A 16,701-nucleotide genomic window follows, 5' to 3' on the forward strand; every position below is an offset into this window, starting at 1 on the left:
TCCTGATACCCCTTCTGATTGAGCTGAAAAGAGGGGCAGGAGGTGATGGTCATAGGAAGCTAACTTTGCATCAGTTCTGTTCTGTCATTCTGCATAGTTATTTCTGCCCCTTCCTCAGCCTAACAGTAAAATTGAGGATTCACAAATGATGACCCTTCATATATTTGAGAAAATATGTTTGAGAAAATGAAGATGTATTGCTTCTTTCTGTTGTTTGTTTGTTATAACTGAATTGTTTTTATTTCTGTTGTTTGTTTTTATTTCTGTTGTTTGTTATAACTGAATTGTTTTTATAAATGAGAGGTTAAGTGAATGTGAGCAGCAGACTTGGACAAAATAGTAAAGTAGATCAGGAGGAAACAAATATTTATTAAATGAGCCAGATAAGTAACATAAAATTCATTCATTCAGTACATATTTATTGAGAGCCTGCTGTTTTTCAGGGGCAAGAGATATAGTGGTGGACAAAACAGATAATCTTTCCTATAATGGAACTTATATTTTAGTAGGGAAAGAGAGGTGATTAAATAAGTAAATAAAATTTATAGTATGTAGATACTTCCCTGTAAAATAAAACAGGGAAGAGGATGGTATTTGGGGAAGGAAAGTTCTAGTTTTTAATAGAGTGATTAGTTTAGGCTTCTCTGAGTGACCCGTGTTAATCTCTGTAGGAACAGTATTCCAGGCAAAAGGCACAGGAAGTACAAAGCTTCTGACACAAGAATGTACTTACTGTGTTAAAGAAGCTGGATGGATGGAGTGGAGCGAGAGAGCAGGAGTGTAGGAGAAGATGGTGTTAGAGACTTAGCAGGATCCCAGGTTGTACAGAGTCTTGTAGGCCATTATAAGGACTTTGTTACTCTTGAGATGCCTAGTCTTTGGAGATTTTAAGTTTTTTGACTTTTTATTTTGAAATAATTTCTAGTTTATGGAAGAGTTGCAAGAAGTGTTCAAAGAACTCTTATACGCTGTCCCACAATTCACCAATTGTTAACATTTGGCTGCATTTGTTTTATCATTCTCCCTCTCTGTCTCTGTATGTGTTTGAGCATAACTGAGCCATTGAGAGTCATTACAGACGTCATGTCCCTTGACTCCTAAATGCTTCAGCTTTTATTTCATAAGAATAAGGACATTTTCTTACACAACCATGGTAGGATTATCAAATTCAGGAAATTTAACATTGATGCAATACAGTATTCAAGTTTCACCATTGTCCAGTAGTGTCCATTATGGTAATTTTTTTTTTATTCCTGATCCAGGATCTAGTCCAGTAACATTCATTGCTTTTAGTTGTCAGTTCCTCGTCTTTCATGACATTGACATTTTTTAAGAGTACAGGCAAGATGTTTTGTAGAATGTCCCTCAGTTTGGGTTTGTGTGATGTTTCCTTATGGTTAGATTCAAGTTACAAATTTTTGGCTGGAATGTCACAGAAGTGATGTTGTGATTCTCTCAGTGCATTATATCAAGAGGCACATAATGTCTATTTTTTATCATTACAGGAGGCACATGATGTTAGTTTGTCTCATTTTTGGGCCAATGTTAATTTGATCACTTGGTTAAAATGATGTCTGCTGAGTTTCTTAGCTGGAAAGTTATCCTTTTCCCCTTTGTAATTAATAAGTGATTTATGGGGAGATACTTTGAAACTCTATACTGTTCCACTTCAAAGTTTTGCCTAATAGCTTTAACATCTATTTATGATTCTAGTCTGCATCAGTTATTACCATGACAGTTACAAAATGGTGATTTTCTAACTTCATCTATATTTATTAATTGGCATTTTACTATAAGGGAGAACGTTCTGTTCTCCCTTGTTTGTTTGTTATTGTATGGACTCATAGATTTTTATTTTCTTCAGTAGGTTATATTACTATAATTGTTTATTTATTTATTAATTTAAAATTTTTTTTTTTTAATTTTTTTCTCCCAAAGCCCCAGTAGATAGCTGTATGTCATAGCTGCACATCCTTCTAGTTGCTGTATGTGGGACGCAGCCTCAGCATGGCCGGAGAAGCGGTGCGTCGGTGCGCGCCCAGGATCCAAACCCGGGCCGCCAGCAGTGGAGCACACGCACTTAACTGCTAAGCCACGGGGCCGGCCCATATAATTGTTTATTTTTGATGCTCAAGTTGTTTCAGATTTGGTCCATGGGCAAAGGAATGGTGTTTTTACCTCCATGAGGGCAGGGCTTTTGCCTTTTGTTCACTGATGTATTCCAAGTATTGGAACAGTAGCTGGTATATAATGGGTGTTCAATAAATGTTTGTTGAATGAATGAATAACTTACGCTTATAACAGGAACACTCTAGCTACTATATTAAGAGTCTATCCCCAAAGAAGGTATGGAGGAGAGCAAAGAGTTCAGTTAGGAGGCCCGTGCAATAATCCAGGTGAGAGATGATGTTGGCCACGACTAAGGAGGTAACAGTGAAGTGGTATGAAATGGTTGGATTTTGGATATAGTTTAAAGGTGAAGTAGTGGAGACTGTGTTGAATTGAAGAGCACATACCCCATCTAAAGTGGACAGCCACTAATTAGCTCCAGTTAATTCCTGGTGAGAATGCTGGCCTGATGTTTCTAGATCTTCCAGTTTCTCATCAGGACGCAGATTTTTGGCATGAAATCTCTGATTTTTGAACGTTGGCAGGAGTGTTTTTGTTACACACTACAGGCCAAACAAAAAGAGTCTGTTGGCTGATTGTGGTTCCTGAGGCTTCACTTTGCAACTTCTCGTTTTAAAAATATGAAGTTTCAGACTCCTCTCTCTGGGTGAAATATAGACTTGGACAAGTCATGTTGCTTTCTTAGTTACTCTTTGACTGGAGCTTGGCAAAAATACTTTGAAACAGAGGCTTAGTTGAATAGTGAAGACTGTCTGGTTTAGAACAGAGAGGAAGACACCAAACCAGCTTGGGTGTTAGAAGGTGTAGTGGCATAGAGGTACCTATAATGCATTGGGGATGTTTAGAGGAGGGAAAAGGAGAATTAAAACCAGAAATATGATAGGTGACATTTTCCCATCAGAGCTCCTTATATTTCCCAGAACATGGATTATTGTATCTGTGATAAGAATTTTAAGAGGTTCGAAAGCACTTGAGAAGGTTTGTGTGTAAAATCAAATTGAACTCAGGCCCTAAAGTCATGCTTAGCACGGTCAGGAAAAAGCTGTTTCCAAAAACTTCCTGGGCATTGTTGAGCATGGCTGAGGCTAAAATGGAGTGGCCTTTTATTGGATGTAGGTTATGCTCACTATTATTAATAGAGTACTTGAAACAATTCAGCTTGGTTTTCTTGAAATAGTTTTTTTTTTTTTTTTATGATTCCAAGGCCTTACGTGGATGAAAATCTCTCTGATCCTCCAAAAACATGCCATCACCACTCACAGATGATGTTGCGCACTACGTCTCTCTGAATAGAAAAGAGGTGTTATTTAGGGAAAAGGAATGCAGGTGAAATTGTAAGATTCTGAGAGTATAACTCTTGGGATGACTGAACTGGCAGTTTTTTTTTGTTTTTTTTTTTAAATTTTTTTATTTATTTTATTTTTTCCCCCCAAAGCCCCAGTGGATAGTTGTATGTTGTAGCTGCACATCCTTCTAGTTGCTGTATGCGGGACTTGGCCTCAGGATGAACGGGGAAGTGGTGCCTCGATGCGCACCCGGGATCCGAACCCGGGCCACCAGCATCGCAGCGCGCGCACTTAACCACCAAGCCACAGGGCCGGCCCTGAACTGGCAGTTTTAAGCAGTGTTTTTTTTTTAATTTGTGTAGATCATTTTATTTACTACCTATTTGTTCTTTGGTCCATATAGAGATAGTTTTTTTTTTTTTTTATTGATGTCTTAATAGTTTATAACATTGTGAAATTTTGGTTGTACGTTACTGTTTGTCAGTCACCATATTAATGCCTCCTTTCACCCCTTGTGCCCACCTCCCCAACTCCCTTGCTCCTGGTAACCACCATACACTTCTCTCTGTCCATGTATTGGTTTATATTCCACATATGAGTGAAATCATGTGGTGTTTGTCTTTAGACAGAGTTTTTTTTTAATAGCATATTTTTAGTGCTTGTTTTAAAATTGTATATAGAGCAAAAGTTCTTTATCTGATGCGAGTTGGTAGGGTAGTGGGTTGGATAATTGAAAAGGTCATTTAAGTCTGGGAATCCTAAAAATGATACATACATCCATTTTAACTTAAAATATGTGACTGTATAGTCACCAGTCTTTTGATGAAGGGTAGGCATTTCCTTTGATTATGGGTTCACTAATCAGATGTCTGCATTGTTTTTCTTGCGTAAACCACACCCATAATTCATCCCCTAAATTTTCTAGATACCTTTTTTTTTTTTAAAGTGGAGTGAGACCTTAACGTTGCAGAAGACCAGAGTGGAACCTGCATGTCGATTTTTGCAGTTTTCCTTAGATTTTTGCAGTTAATTGCCTCACAGTATGCTTAATTCACTTATAGTATTTTTTAGCGACTTTGCATTACTGAGTCTTTTTAAAGCATTTAATTTTGTTTTCAGAGAAACAGTTCTTTCTTTTGCCCTCATATTTTACCATTTATTTACATAATATTTGGTTAAATATATAATCCACTAAGTTCAACTAGCACAAACAAGTTTGGGAGCAAATGCCACCAACTCTTGTTAAGCGTACATTAGTTTTTTATTGCAAAAGTACTGCGTGCTCAGGGCACACAATCAAAACAATTCCAAAGGGAATAAAATGAAATCTCTTTTTCTTTCTCCTTCCTGTGGTAGCCAGAGATCAGATTTCTTGTGTATCCGTAATGAAAATAATAGTTTTTTTTAAAACAAATAAATAATATGTGAACAAACAATGTGGAGAAAGTTGAAAGTTTCCTTTTCTTTTTGACCTGGAATTCTACCCCTTTGAAGTAATCTCTTAATTTTTTATTTATTTATTTTGTGTGTGTGTGAGGAAGATCAGCCCTGAGCTAACATCCATGCCACTCCTCCTCTTCTTGCTGAGGAAGACCGGCTCTGAGCCAACATCTATTGCCAATCCCCCCCCTTTTTTTTCCCCCAAAGCCCCAGTAGATAGTTGCACGTCATAGTTGCACATCCTTCTAGCCGCTACCTGTGGGACGCGGCCTCAGCACGGCTGGAGAAGCAGTGTGTCGGTGCGCGCCCGGGATCTGAACCCGGGCTGCCAGTAGCAGAGCGTGCGCACTTAACCGCCAAGCCACGGGGCCGACCCGATCTCTTAATTTTTTTAATGCCCTCCTCCCAAATATTTTTAAATAATGCACTATTTTTTGTTAAATGTTGAGTACACATGTATTAATTTTAATATTCTTTAGAGTATATGTACACACCATGGTATATTAAAATTATTATTGATTAAAATTAATTTTAATATACCATACATATATGTTTTAAATTGGTATAATACATCTTGGAAAAAAGCATTTCAATCATATGGTAGAAATTTAAAACATTACAAAAGGGTGTCTAGTGAAGTGTAAGACTTCCACCTCTGGCCCCTGGTTCTCCTTCAGGGAGATTACCACTGTTTCCAGTTCCTTCCAGATGTAGTCATGCATGTACAACATATATACTTTTTTTGTGTGTGTGTGAGGAAGATTAGCCCTGAGCTAACATCCATGCCAATCCTCCTCTTTTTGCTGAGGAAGACCGTCCCTGAGCTAACATCTATTGCCAATCCTCCTCCTTTTTTTCCCCAAAACCCCAGTAGATAGTTGTATGTCATAGTTGCACATTCTTCTAGTTGCTGTATGTGGGATGCCGCCTCAGGATGGCTGGAGAAGTGGTGCATCAGTGCGTGCCCGGATCTGAACCAGGGCCGCCAGCAGCGGAGCGCGCTCACTTAACCGCCAAGCCACAGGGTCGGCCCCCACAACATATATACTTTTTAAAAACAACACAAATGGGAGCATACTAATCATTGTTTTGCACCTTCTTTCATTTAATGATGTATCTTGGAGATATCAGGACATAGAGATTAGGTTGTTTTCTTAAACACAAAGAGTACATGAAAACATCCTTGTTTATGTGGTTTTCACGGAAGTACAAGCATGCAAGGACAGTTTATAATTCGGTTTCTAATGTGCAGGAACTGCCCTGTAGTTTGTTTAGGAGTAGACTTATCTGTAGAGTGAACCCAAGTCTAATGTCTTTCTCTGCACAGAGACGAGTCATGAAAATGTGCTGATTCCTCCCTCCTCGCTACTCAGTGGTGGTTGTAATCCCACTATGCTTTGCATTATCTCTTTTTGTTAAAAGTAATTGCTCATTAGACATTATGGGAGCTGTGAGAGAACCCAGACGGTTGCCTGGAGCTGAAGTGTCTCCAGTTGATTTTGATTGGCTGAAACACTTGGGGCGCAGATGACCTTCAGCTGCTTCCTATTTATTGGTTTCACCTCTTGGAATGGTGAGCACAGTGACAAGCAGTGGCAAAGGAGGTACTGATTTTGTGGTTTGCAGTGGTGTATAGAAATGGGTTTTGTGCTGTTACTTATAGCTCTTGGAGGTCAGCATCCTAGCGTGGGTACCACAAATTGCTGGATCCCTGAGGCATTGTTTATTAGGCCATTCTTCAAGGTGGGATGTTACTTTTTTAAAATATAAAAATGTAGAGAAAGAGAAACCTACAACTCACACAGACCAGAAAGGCCGTAAAATTCCAAATTTCTGGTATTTGTAAAAACCAAACCGCATAATGGAAAGCAGTTTAGCCTTGAAAGAGGAGATTATGTCTCACTCCAAATGTGTTTTGTTTCTAAGAATCCCACAATTTCAAGTACATCATAAGGAGTTCTTCAGAGATTTCAATCTGAGGCAAAAAAAGTTATCCACTTTAGCAGAAATAAGTGGGCTCAGTTTCAGATACTAGATTAAATTCATCCTGAAGAGTAGGCAAAAACCAGGACTAGACTTCTGTGCTATTGAAAAACCTGCTTTTATGGAGCAGAGAAAGCTCCTTCCTTCAGACTCTAGCATGCCGTTTTATGATTACAGAGTAGATGTTCCCAGACCCTGCAGCTAGGTATTGTAAGAAGTAGTCCAGAGCCCAGGAAGCCTGATGACAGAGGCATTTCAGGGACTCCTTTATTCTAGAGTGTCGGTCGGCCCTCTGTGAGATGTTGCTGTCCCTGAGCAGACGTGTCAGGAATGCCAGCCACATAAAGCACCTGCTTTATTGACTTTGGGTAAAGGAAGGAGAAGCTTTTTGGTTTTCTTGTGCTTGAAAAGACCTGTGGTACTTCCTGCCTTTTTTTTTTTTTTTATTCCAGAAGTGGTGTGCGTGTGTGTGTGTGTGTGTGTGTGTGTACAGTGAAAAAGGGGGGGTGGCATTATTCAGTGTAATATTTATTCAAAATATGTGTTTAAGAGCCAGTGTAGGGACATAGTAAGACTAGATCTTCACCTTTAAAATATCACTTGAAGGCTTTCTCCCACGCTTTTACATTCTTTTGATTCATCTTAATTTTGAATTTTAAAATAAATTCTTATGATGTCTGAGATTTTCAAGATTATTGCTCTTGAGTAGATTATTTACATTCATATCTGGAAAAAAGCTGAAAAATATAAGAATTGAGGTCTCATCTGGAGAATCATTAGAATTCCTCTTAATAATTATTGTTAGAGTAATCATAGAGCAGAGGGGTTTCAGCAGAAAGCAGATAAACAAGCAAAATTGTACAGGTGCCACATGGAATTGAGGTATTGCAGAAGAGGCTAAAGGTAGAGCTTGCGATCGTCTAAATTTTGTTACTCAGTTGTTGGGTTACTTTCATGTAGGACTAAATACTTTTTCTGAATTAATATATAGCTTATCTAATTTAATCCTTGAAATAGTGTTTTTTTTGTAATTTGGGAAGTGTTTTTGTTGTTGCTTCGATGGGGGGCTCACTAAATAGTTTTTAATATGGGAATGACGGTGCTGTGTGTGGGCACAATGAAAAATGAGATAGACTCTCCTTGAGCTCTTATCTGTCTGCCCCTTGTCTTTAGTGAATATGAAAAGCTCATGCTCTTTTGTCCTTCTGCTAAACCAGTTGTATTTTTTTTTTTGTTACTGGTGATCGAATCTCTGAGCTCAGTTTTACCCACTGATTGGTTACATCACTTATTTGTCAAGTGCCTTCGTTTCCCCAAAGAAGCATGTGAGGCACTTTCCTGTAGTGCACTCAGAATGTTTGAGATGATGACGTTTTAGTCATTAATTTCTATTTATTTGCATTACTAGTTAAAAAAAAAAAATCTATTTCCAGGTCGTACTCCTCTTTGCTTAGCCAGGAGCAAGGTGATAGGCAGCTTTCAAAGCTTTATTACTGCGCAGCTGTAGGATGCTTTGCTAAGCTTCTACCTAGCTGATACACACCAACTTCTGCTCAATTCCTACTCACTCTTCCTCATTTTCTGGAAAGCTTTTTGTTACTTATAACTCCTTTAGGAACCAAGCTGTGATTTGTTTAAATGGTGGGGTGGGTTTTTAGTATGTGAAACCACGTTAACTCTTGTGAAAGCTCATTCAAAATCAGCCATTCCAGGAGGATATTACTCATATGATTTTAAAATTTGTGTTCCTGCTTTGTCCTTAAATGCCTGAAACCAACATACCATTTGTGATAGTAATTTTTAAATTTTTGGTTTTAACTTATTCCTTTTTTTGGCTTCCCCAGTGTATTTGTTACTCATTTTTTATAAAATAGGTCTAGAAATTGTGTTCTGAAGAAAAGCTAAACTTTGAGCACAAGCCTTCCCTTGCAAGCTAAGATCTCTGATCTAGAGCAAGAGTTTTGAATCATGAAAGCCAATCTTCTCGGTCTTTCAAGTTTTAGGGAAGCTTTTTATTGAGTGTTAAATAACACATTTGTGCTATTCCCATTCAGGAAATGTTGCCAGGTACAGGGCAGACTTGGCTAGTTTGGAAAACCACACATACTTGGTGGCTCTTTGGGCTTGATCTTGAAGGCAAAGCTCACATCAGCTCCTTATAGAATGCAGACATATCTGAGTGGTTAAAAGCCTGTTTTGGCTTATGCTAAACAGAGACCCAGACCACTGTTCCTTTTCTTTTTGTTCCAGTTCCCCACCCCCTTTCTACCTAAGAGAATCTACTTAACAGTCTGATTTAATATTTGGAGCAAGGTGCTATTTATGATTTCTATTATATTTCCATATTAACTTTTATTACTAGCAGGGACCTGTGTGGGTGTGGGTATATTTCACCTTGTGGTCCACTGAGGTCTCTGGGTTCTCTCTGACACCCACAAGGGAATCACACTCTGAGCATACCCTTGCTCAGGTATCCTGAAGTTTATCCTGATCCTTTCTAAATGTGAAATTGTGTGGAAGGTTTTGACTTAGGGTTTGGGAAGCAAGTGTCTTGGTTTTGACTCTTTGGTTTGTGTTTTTTTTGTTTTTTTTTTTTACCTAGATTACCAGAGACTGATGACTGTGGCGGAGACGATTACAGCCCTCATGTTTCCTTTCCAGTGGCAGCATGTCTATGTCCCTATTCTCCCGGCTTCTCTCCTACATTTCTTAGATGCACCTGTGCCATACCTGATGGGCTTGCATTCCAACGGCCTGGATGACCGGTCAAAGCTGGAGCTGCCTCAAGAGGTGAGAGAAATGTGGAGCTTGAGTGCTGGTGCCTCTGGCCCCGATCCAGGATTGGGGAGAGAAAGGCTTTGGGATGAGCCCAGGGTGATATTGCCAAGTTTATTTTCTTTTATTTTGGGGGAACATAAATAACTTTCCAGGAAAACAGTTAAAACAATGAATATTTAGCTCAGTTTATATCATTCCAGAGATAGTTGTCATCTTTATTGCCTGACAGACATACGTTGTGGTCTCTGTGTTTGTACTATTGTGAATTGCCTTTTATACAGTTTTTCAAACACAGTATTTTACATACTTTTTAAGACATTTACTAGAAAATCTTTTTATTCTATGAAACTTTAAACATACACAAAAGAGTAGTATAATGAATCCCTGTATTCTCAACGCTCAGCTTCAACAGTTATCATACATGTTAAATTGTATTTTACTTCTGTACCTTCCACCGCCTATTATTTTAAGAAAACCCCACATAAGATAATTTCATAACTACTTTAGTAGTCAGACATGTGTTAATAAATCAGTGGTTTTCTTTTACAGGCCACAGTTGATCTGTAAAAGTTGACGTGATCATAGTGATTCTTGTGGTACTGAGCCAGCTTTGAAAACTTTCCTTGTTCAACATAAGGCCTTGAGAGAGTGCTTTTCCTCTCTTGCCGTGAGGATGGCCTGCTCCTCCTTCCTGTTGTTTTCACATATCAAAAGAATTGATTAAAAATATGTATTTATTTATTTCCTACTTCATTCTAAAATAGATTTAAAGCGTGATTAGAAAAAAGATTATTTTATTTTTTATTTTCCTATAATTGCCAATAGAACTAGTTCATTTTGTGGCTGGTATGAAACTAGCTGCGGGAAGGGCTTTCCCACTCTAAATTTCTTAGTCATTAGAAAGGCCTGGGAAGAAGACTGGAGTACACATACAGAGTCAACATGACGCTGTTTCCTCTCTCCATCAAAATTTCTTTGCAGGGGGGAGATTTTTGTGTGTAACTGAGGAATATGAGTAAGGGGACCTCCAAAGAAGAGAACAGTCTCATGGAATTGGATATGGGCAGCACTCATGTCGTTGGACATGTCTGGGCAGCATCTTTGATGAAACCCCTGATAGATCACACCTGTAATAATTAAATTATAGTCAAATGCATCTCTTTACTATTTTTCTCTCTCCTTTGGTGTTAGAATCAAAATGTCTTCCTCGTAGCTTCTTTCATTTCCACTCCCTTGGCTCCTTTGATTTTCTAGAGCTTTGTGCTGTTTGGGGTGGGACAAGATTAATTAAGGAAGAAAAGATCTAAACCATTGAGTTGGGGTATTGGGTTTTTATGTGTATTTGTCTATTTTACCAATTAATATACATGAAGAGTAGCTATCAAAGACTGAAGACTGGGGAGCTTTTTATTGTTTGCTTTATTTATTTCTTTATTTTTTGTGAGGAAGATCAGCCCTGAGCTAACATCCATGCTAATCCTCCTCTTTTTGCTGAGGAACACCAGCTCTGAGCTAACATCTATTGCCAATCCTCCTCCTTTTTTCCCCCAAAGCCCCAGTAGATAGATGTATGTCATAGTTGCACATCCTTCTAGTTGCTGTATATGGGACGCGGACTCAGCATGGCCGGAGAAGCGGTGCGTCGGTGCGCGCCCAGGATCTGAACCCGGGCCGCCAGTAGCGGAGCGTGCGCACTTAACCGCTAAGCCACGGGGCCGGCCCAGTTGTTTGGTTTAAACAAGTGTGTATTTAATATTGACACTTCTTCCTAGTAAACCTAATTATAATTTTGTAAAGTCAAAATAAGAATAACAACAAAAAATGATTGAAGGTAGAAAGCCAAAGAGGCATGCTACATGCTTAATCTAAAAATTAATCACTGTCTTAGACAAGAAGCCGGATTCTCAGTTTTATTTTCAGCCTTGGCATCAGCTTGCTGTATGGTTCTATTCTATGGGCAGGTTCTATTCCATGTAGGATCTCTCAGCATCCTTCTTTGTGTGCTTCATATATGTGGGTATATGAAGAGGCTGCTAGGAGACCAGCAGTTTTCTTAGTGGGACTGTTGGAGAAACCATGGGTTGTCTGAGAAACCCAAAAGTTCACTCTGTCCCGAGATATTGGGGCCTCCACTTTTGCAGTATTCCCCATCCTTGCTGCATCCTTTGCCTCTCGCCGAGGTCTACTTAGGAAGGAGTGGTGACGATGGGACTGTGGAATACTTGTGTATACTTAATACGCAGTTCTAGTGTTGCAGAGTCCCACTTCATACAAACTGTCCCTCTGAAGGTCCAATATTTGTGGGGGCAGTTACATAGCTAGATATTTTCTGCCTTGATTTTTAGCAGATAACGTCTGGGATATCTGAGTCTGTGTAATCCCTCTGGGAAGCTTTGGGGAGAAAAGAACTGCCTTTCTCGAGGAGTGAAGCACCATTAAAGGTACCGATAATGAATGGAGAGTGATAATATCTCTGAAAGACAGCTTTGGGATGTCTCAGAAACGCTACACATTTATAGTAAAAAATTCTAACAATGCACAAAAGCATAAAGAATAAAGTAAAAATTGCTTCAAATTTACCACCCAGCGATTACTACTTTCAGCATTTTGGTGGACATCATGTGGTGTCTTTACGCTGCTAGAAGGAAGCTTTGAGGCAGGACTGGGGAAATTCACCTGGGCCTTTGCAAGGGGGCAGTATCAAGGTAGTGGGTGAGGCAAGCTTGATTTATAGAAGGTGCTTTTGGGAGCTGGCCCCATGGCTTAGCGGTTAAGTGTGTGCGCTCCGCTACTGGCGGCCCGGGTTCGGATCCCGGGTGCGCACCGACGCACCGCTTCTCCGGCCATGCTGAGGCCGCGTCCCAGATACAGCAACTAGAAGGATGTGCAACTGTGACATACAGCTGTCTACTGGGGCTTTGGGGAAAAAAAAGGTGGAGGATTGGCAATAGATGTTAGCTCAGAGCTGGTGTTCCTCAGCAAAAAGAGGAGGATTAGCATGAATGTTAGCTCAGGGCTGATCTTCCTCACAAAAAAAAAGAAGGTGCTTTCTCCAGAGGGATGGAGAGTGTACATTCCCTAACCCCCTAAATCAGAATTCATCAGTTGCTGCCGCATCTTTGGGCATCAGAAGTCTGTGAAAAGCCCTTTGTTTCTTTTTACACCAACTCATGAGCTCAGCTGGCCCTGAGCAAGTGAGAGTGCTGAGCTGCCTTTGTGAGGCATCTTTTGTCTGTGCTTCTCTTTCGGGTTTCATTGTGTGAGTTTAAGAAGGAGGCAATTCGTCCACAGCTATGTCAGGGCAGGCAAGCAGAGGATATTAGTAAAGAAGGAGGTGTTACTTTTTTCTGTCTTGGGCCCTTCTTTCTTTCCTACTTTTTCCTCCCTTTCTCGGGATACTCCTTCAGTAATTTCTCCTAGTTATCTGTGTGTTGAGCTCCCCTTCAGAGAATAACGTGGAGATAGACTAGGGGGTGAGGCTGGCTGTGATTTGGTGTTAGGAACTCAGGGCTGAAGGGGCATTGTGACCTCTTACAAGAAGAGATTTGGGAGGTTTTTTGGGATTTTGGGGATCCACGTGGTCACTACCCCAGAGCAGCTAAGCCTTCTCATGCCCTCTCCCAACAAGGCAGGAGGTTAACTGAGGAAAACTGATCTCTAGGGTTCAGTGCCCCTTCTAGGCTGCTGCTTGTCCCCCAAGCTGTTTTGTAGCGGTTGGCTTCTTCTCAGCTGAGGAAGGGGGTGCATGAGGAGTGTGAGGTAGGTTTGCAAATTGCTTCTGTTTGCCAGAGTCCTCCATGTGCTGGGAGGAAACAGCGTGAGGCTACTGTATGAGCCCTTTTCACTTTGCCTTCTTATCCCTACCTCCTTCAGCCCAGCTCTACAAAGAATGGCTAGTGGTGTCTACTCAGAGGCTCCTGTCTTAATCTGGCTCGTCTCTGAAGTGTGCCTGAGCTGCTTTCTTTCCTCTTGCCACCTCTGACCAGGAGTATATCTACAATATCCATGGACATAGCATTTGAGTTCATAAAATTCTTTACAAACATTCTATATTTGGCTCACAGCAGTAGGAGAAAAGCCAACCAAGCATTGTTGAGTGGATGCAGTTATTTTTAGCTGCCTTTTTGTTTCCTATTGGACAAACTGCCTTTTTTTCCTGTAAAGAGAGGAGAACTGACATGGTAAATGATTGCATTGTGTGCCTCTGGTGGGTCACAGTGCTTTGTTCTGTTAGCTGGATGGACACGCCTTATGAGGCAGATGATCTTCATGACTAGATGATTTAATCCTCTCTTTACTGTCTTTTTTAATGGCTCGATCTGAAAGTGTTCGTAATCTTAAAATCTTAAAGGAATAAACAAAAAATAGCCTATTTTTAGTTGTTGAACGTTTATTGGTCCTTTAACCAGGCAGGGCTTGAAGTTGTTATCTAGTGGAATAGTTACGTAGCTAGACTTATGTTACCTTCCTGCCTCTTCTTTTAGAATTCAAGACTTACTGGTACAGGGATAAACAGAAGGATCAGTGGACCAGCATTTTGATATACAACAGAGGTACCATGCCAAAGGAGGGACTGTTTAATAATGGAGCTGGAAAAATTGCTTGTCTATAGGGGAAAGAAGTAAAATATGTCTGTCACGCCATAACAAAATCAACGAGATGGATTAAGAAGTTAAATGTCAAAAGCAAAAGTTTAAATTTTCTAGAAGAAAATATTAGTAAATATCTTTCTGACTTCTGGGTAGGGACTTTGTAAACAAGATACAGAAAAGTGTTATCCATAAAAGATTAATTTCATCTTTTAAAGAAAAAGACATCTTAAAATGAAAAGATAAGATGAAAACTAGGAGAAGGTATGTGTAACACACCTAACCTATAAAGAGTTATCATCAGATTATAAAGAACTCCTACAAATCAGTCATAAAATGATAAGCAACCCAATAGAAAAATGGGCTAAAAACATGAAAAAGTATTACACAAAAAATACACATTTCTTAATTTCACTAGCAATCAGAGAAGTATAAATTAAATGCACCCATTTCAGTGGCAAAATTAAGAAATCTGATGATACTAAATTTTGGAAAAGATTTGGATCACTTTAGATTGCTGGTAACAACGTAAATTATTATAACCACTTTGGAAAAATTGTTATAACCACAGCTAGGCATTATCTTATCACGCAGAACATTTGCATACCTTATGACACAGCAGTTTCACTCCTAGGATATACCCAAGAAAAGGTCGTGCACATGTGTCTAAGAAAACATGTATAACAATGTAAAATCAATAAACAGGAAACAACTCAAATGCCCTTTAATGGGAAAATTGATAAATAAATTGTGGTATATCCACCTACTGGAATATTATACAAGAGTGAAATGAATAACACATAGCTACATACGACAAAATGGCTGAATCTTAGTAACCTAATGTTGAGTGAAGAAAAGTAGTGCCACAGGACTGCTTAAGGAATAATCCTTTTATAAAATTAAAAAACAAGCAAAAATTTAAAGGCATATATACATATGTGATAGATTTATTTTTTTTTTTTATTTTTTATTTTTTTTAAGATTTTATTTATTTTATTTTTCCCCCCAAAGCCCCAGTGGATAGTTGTGTGTCGTAGCTGCACATCCTTCTAGTTGCTGTATGTGGGACTCGGCCTCAGGATGAACGGAGAAGTGGTGCCTCGATGCGCACCCGGGATCCGAACCCGGGCCACCAGCATCGCAGCGCGCGCACTTAACCACCAAGCCACAGGGCCGGCCAATATGTGATAGATTTAAAAACAAAAGGCAAAAAGATAATAAATATAGAATTCAGGATAATGGTTACTGAGAGTAATAGAGATGGGAATGTGTAGGTTGGGGGATGGGATAGAGGTGGAACACATAGGTAGATAAAAGTATTGGTAATGTTCTAGTTCTTGGTTTGGGCTGGAAAAAAAATGTCTTTAAGATTGTCCCCAGAGAGTTATCAGTTTACATTCCCAGTAACAGTGTATGAGATATTGGTTTCCTGGTAACTTGACCAGCATTGGACACTATAAATCTTTAAAATTTTTGCCAACCCAGTAGGTGAAAAATATTTTGTTTGCATTTCTTGGTTTATTAGTGAAATTGAACATCTTTTCATGTATTTGAAGTTAATTAACTGAAAGTTCTTTTATGTTTGCTTTTTATAACCTATTCCCATTTTTCACTTGGGTGAATTGTCTTTGCCTCATTGATTTCTTTGGCTATTAACCTTTTACATGTTATATACGATAATTATTGTTTCCTACATTGTTTATCTTCTGATTTTTTTATGGCAGTATTTACCTTTACAGTATTTAGCCTTGCATAAAGTTTAGAAAGCCCAACTCCACCCTAAGATAGAATAGTAATCTTTTATATTTTATTTTAATACTTCTGTGGTTTTTCTTTTTTAACTTTTTGTTACAGAAAATGTTGAACACGTGTAAGAATAAAGAGACTAGCATCCATCATTATATAAGAGTCATCAACTCATTGCCACTCTTCTATATTCTCTTCCCTCTCCCCACTCACCCTACTGGATTATTTTGAAGCAAATCTCACACAGCGTTGTTATGTCATCCAAATATATTTAGTATGTATCTCTAAGAGATACTCTTTTTAAGAAAATAAAGTGGCTTATTTTTTTATTATTATTATTTTCTTTGATGAGGAAGATTAGCCCTGAGCTAACATCTGCTGCCAATCCTCCTCTTTTTGCTGAGGAAGATTGGCCCTGGGCTAACATCCATGCTCATCCTCCTCCACTTTATATGTGGGATGCCGGCCACAGCCCAGCCTGATAAGCAGCGCTTAGGTCGGCGCCCAGGATCTGAACCCACGAACCTCAGGCCGCTGGAAGTGGAGCGCACGAACTTAACCACTACGCCACAGGCTGGCCCCATGGCTTTATTTTTTGTCTTTAAATCTTCAATCTATCTCCAGTTTATTTTTGAGTACGGTATTATATTTTAACATTTCTAAACATATAGTTGTATGTCCCCAAACCATTTATTGAATAATCCATCCACAATACATGGAACTGTTCAAGTTCTTTTCCAATAGATTTA

General features: G+C 39.1%; 1 protein-coding gene across 3 annotated transcripts in view; it reads left to right on the plus strand.

Annotated features, from left to right (window-relative positions):
• Positions 1 to 16,701, plus strand: part of DENND5A (DENN domain containing 5A) — a 93,978-nt gene that overhangs the window by 38,081 nt on the left and 39,196 nt on the right. For all 3 annotated transcript variants that reach the window (XM_087433239.1, XM_087433240.1, XM_087433238.1), the window contains exon 5: positions 9,442 to 9,629. In XM_087433239.1, the coding sequence (XP_087289365.1) occupies positions 9,442 to 9,629 (188 nt within the window). The remainder of the gene's footprint in view (positions 1 to 9,441; positions 9,630 to 16,701) is intronic.

The sequence above is a fragment of the Ceratotherium simum genome, chromosome 7, assembly GCF_057802395.1.
Source record: "Ceratotherium simum simum isolate JZ-2026a chromosome 7, ASM5780239v1, whole genome shotgun sequence".
Classification (NCBI taxonomy): Eukaryota; Metazoa; Chordata; class Mammalia; order Perissodactyla; family Rhinocerotidae; genus Ceratotherium; species Ceratotherium simum.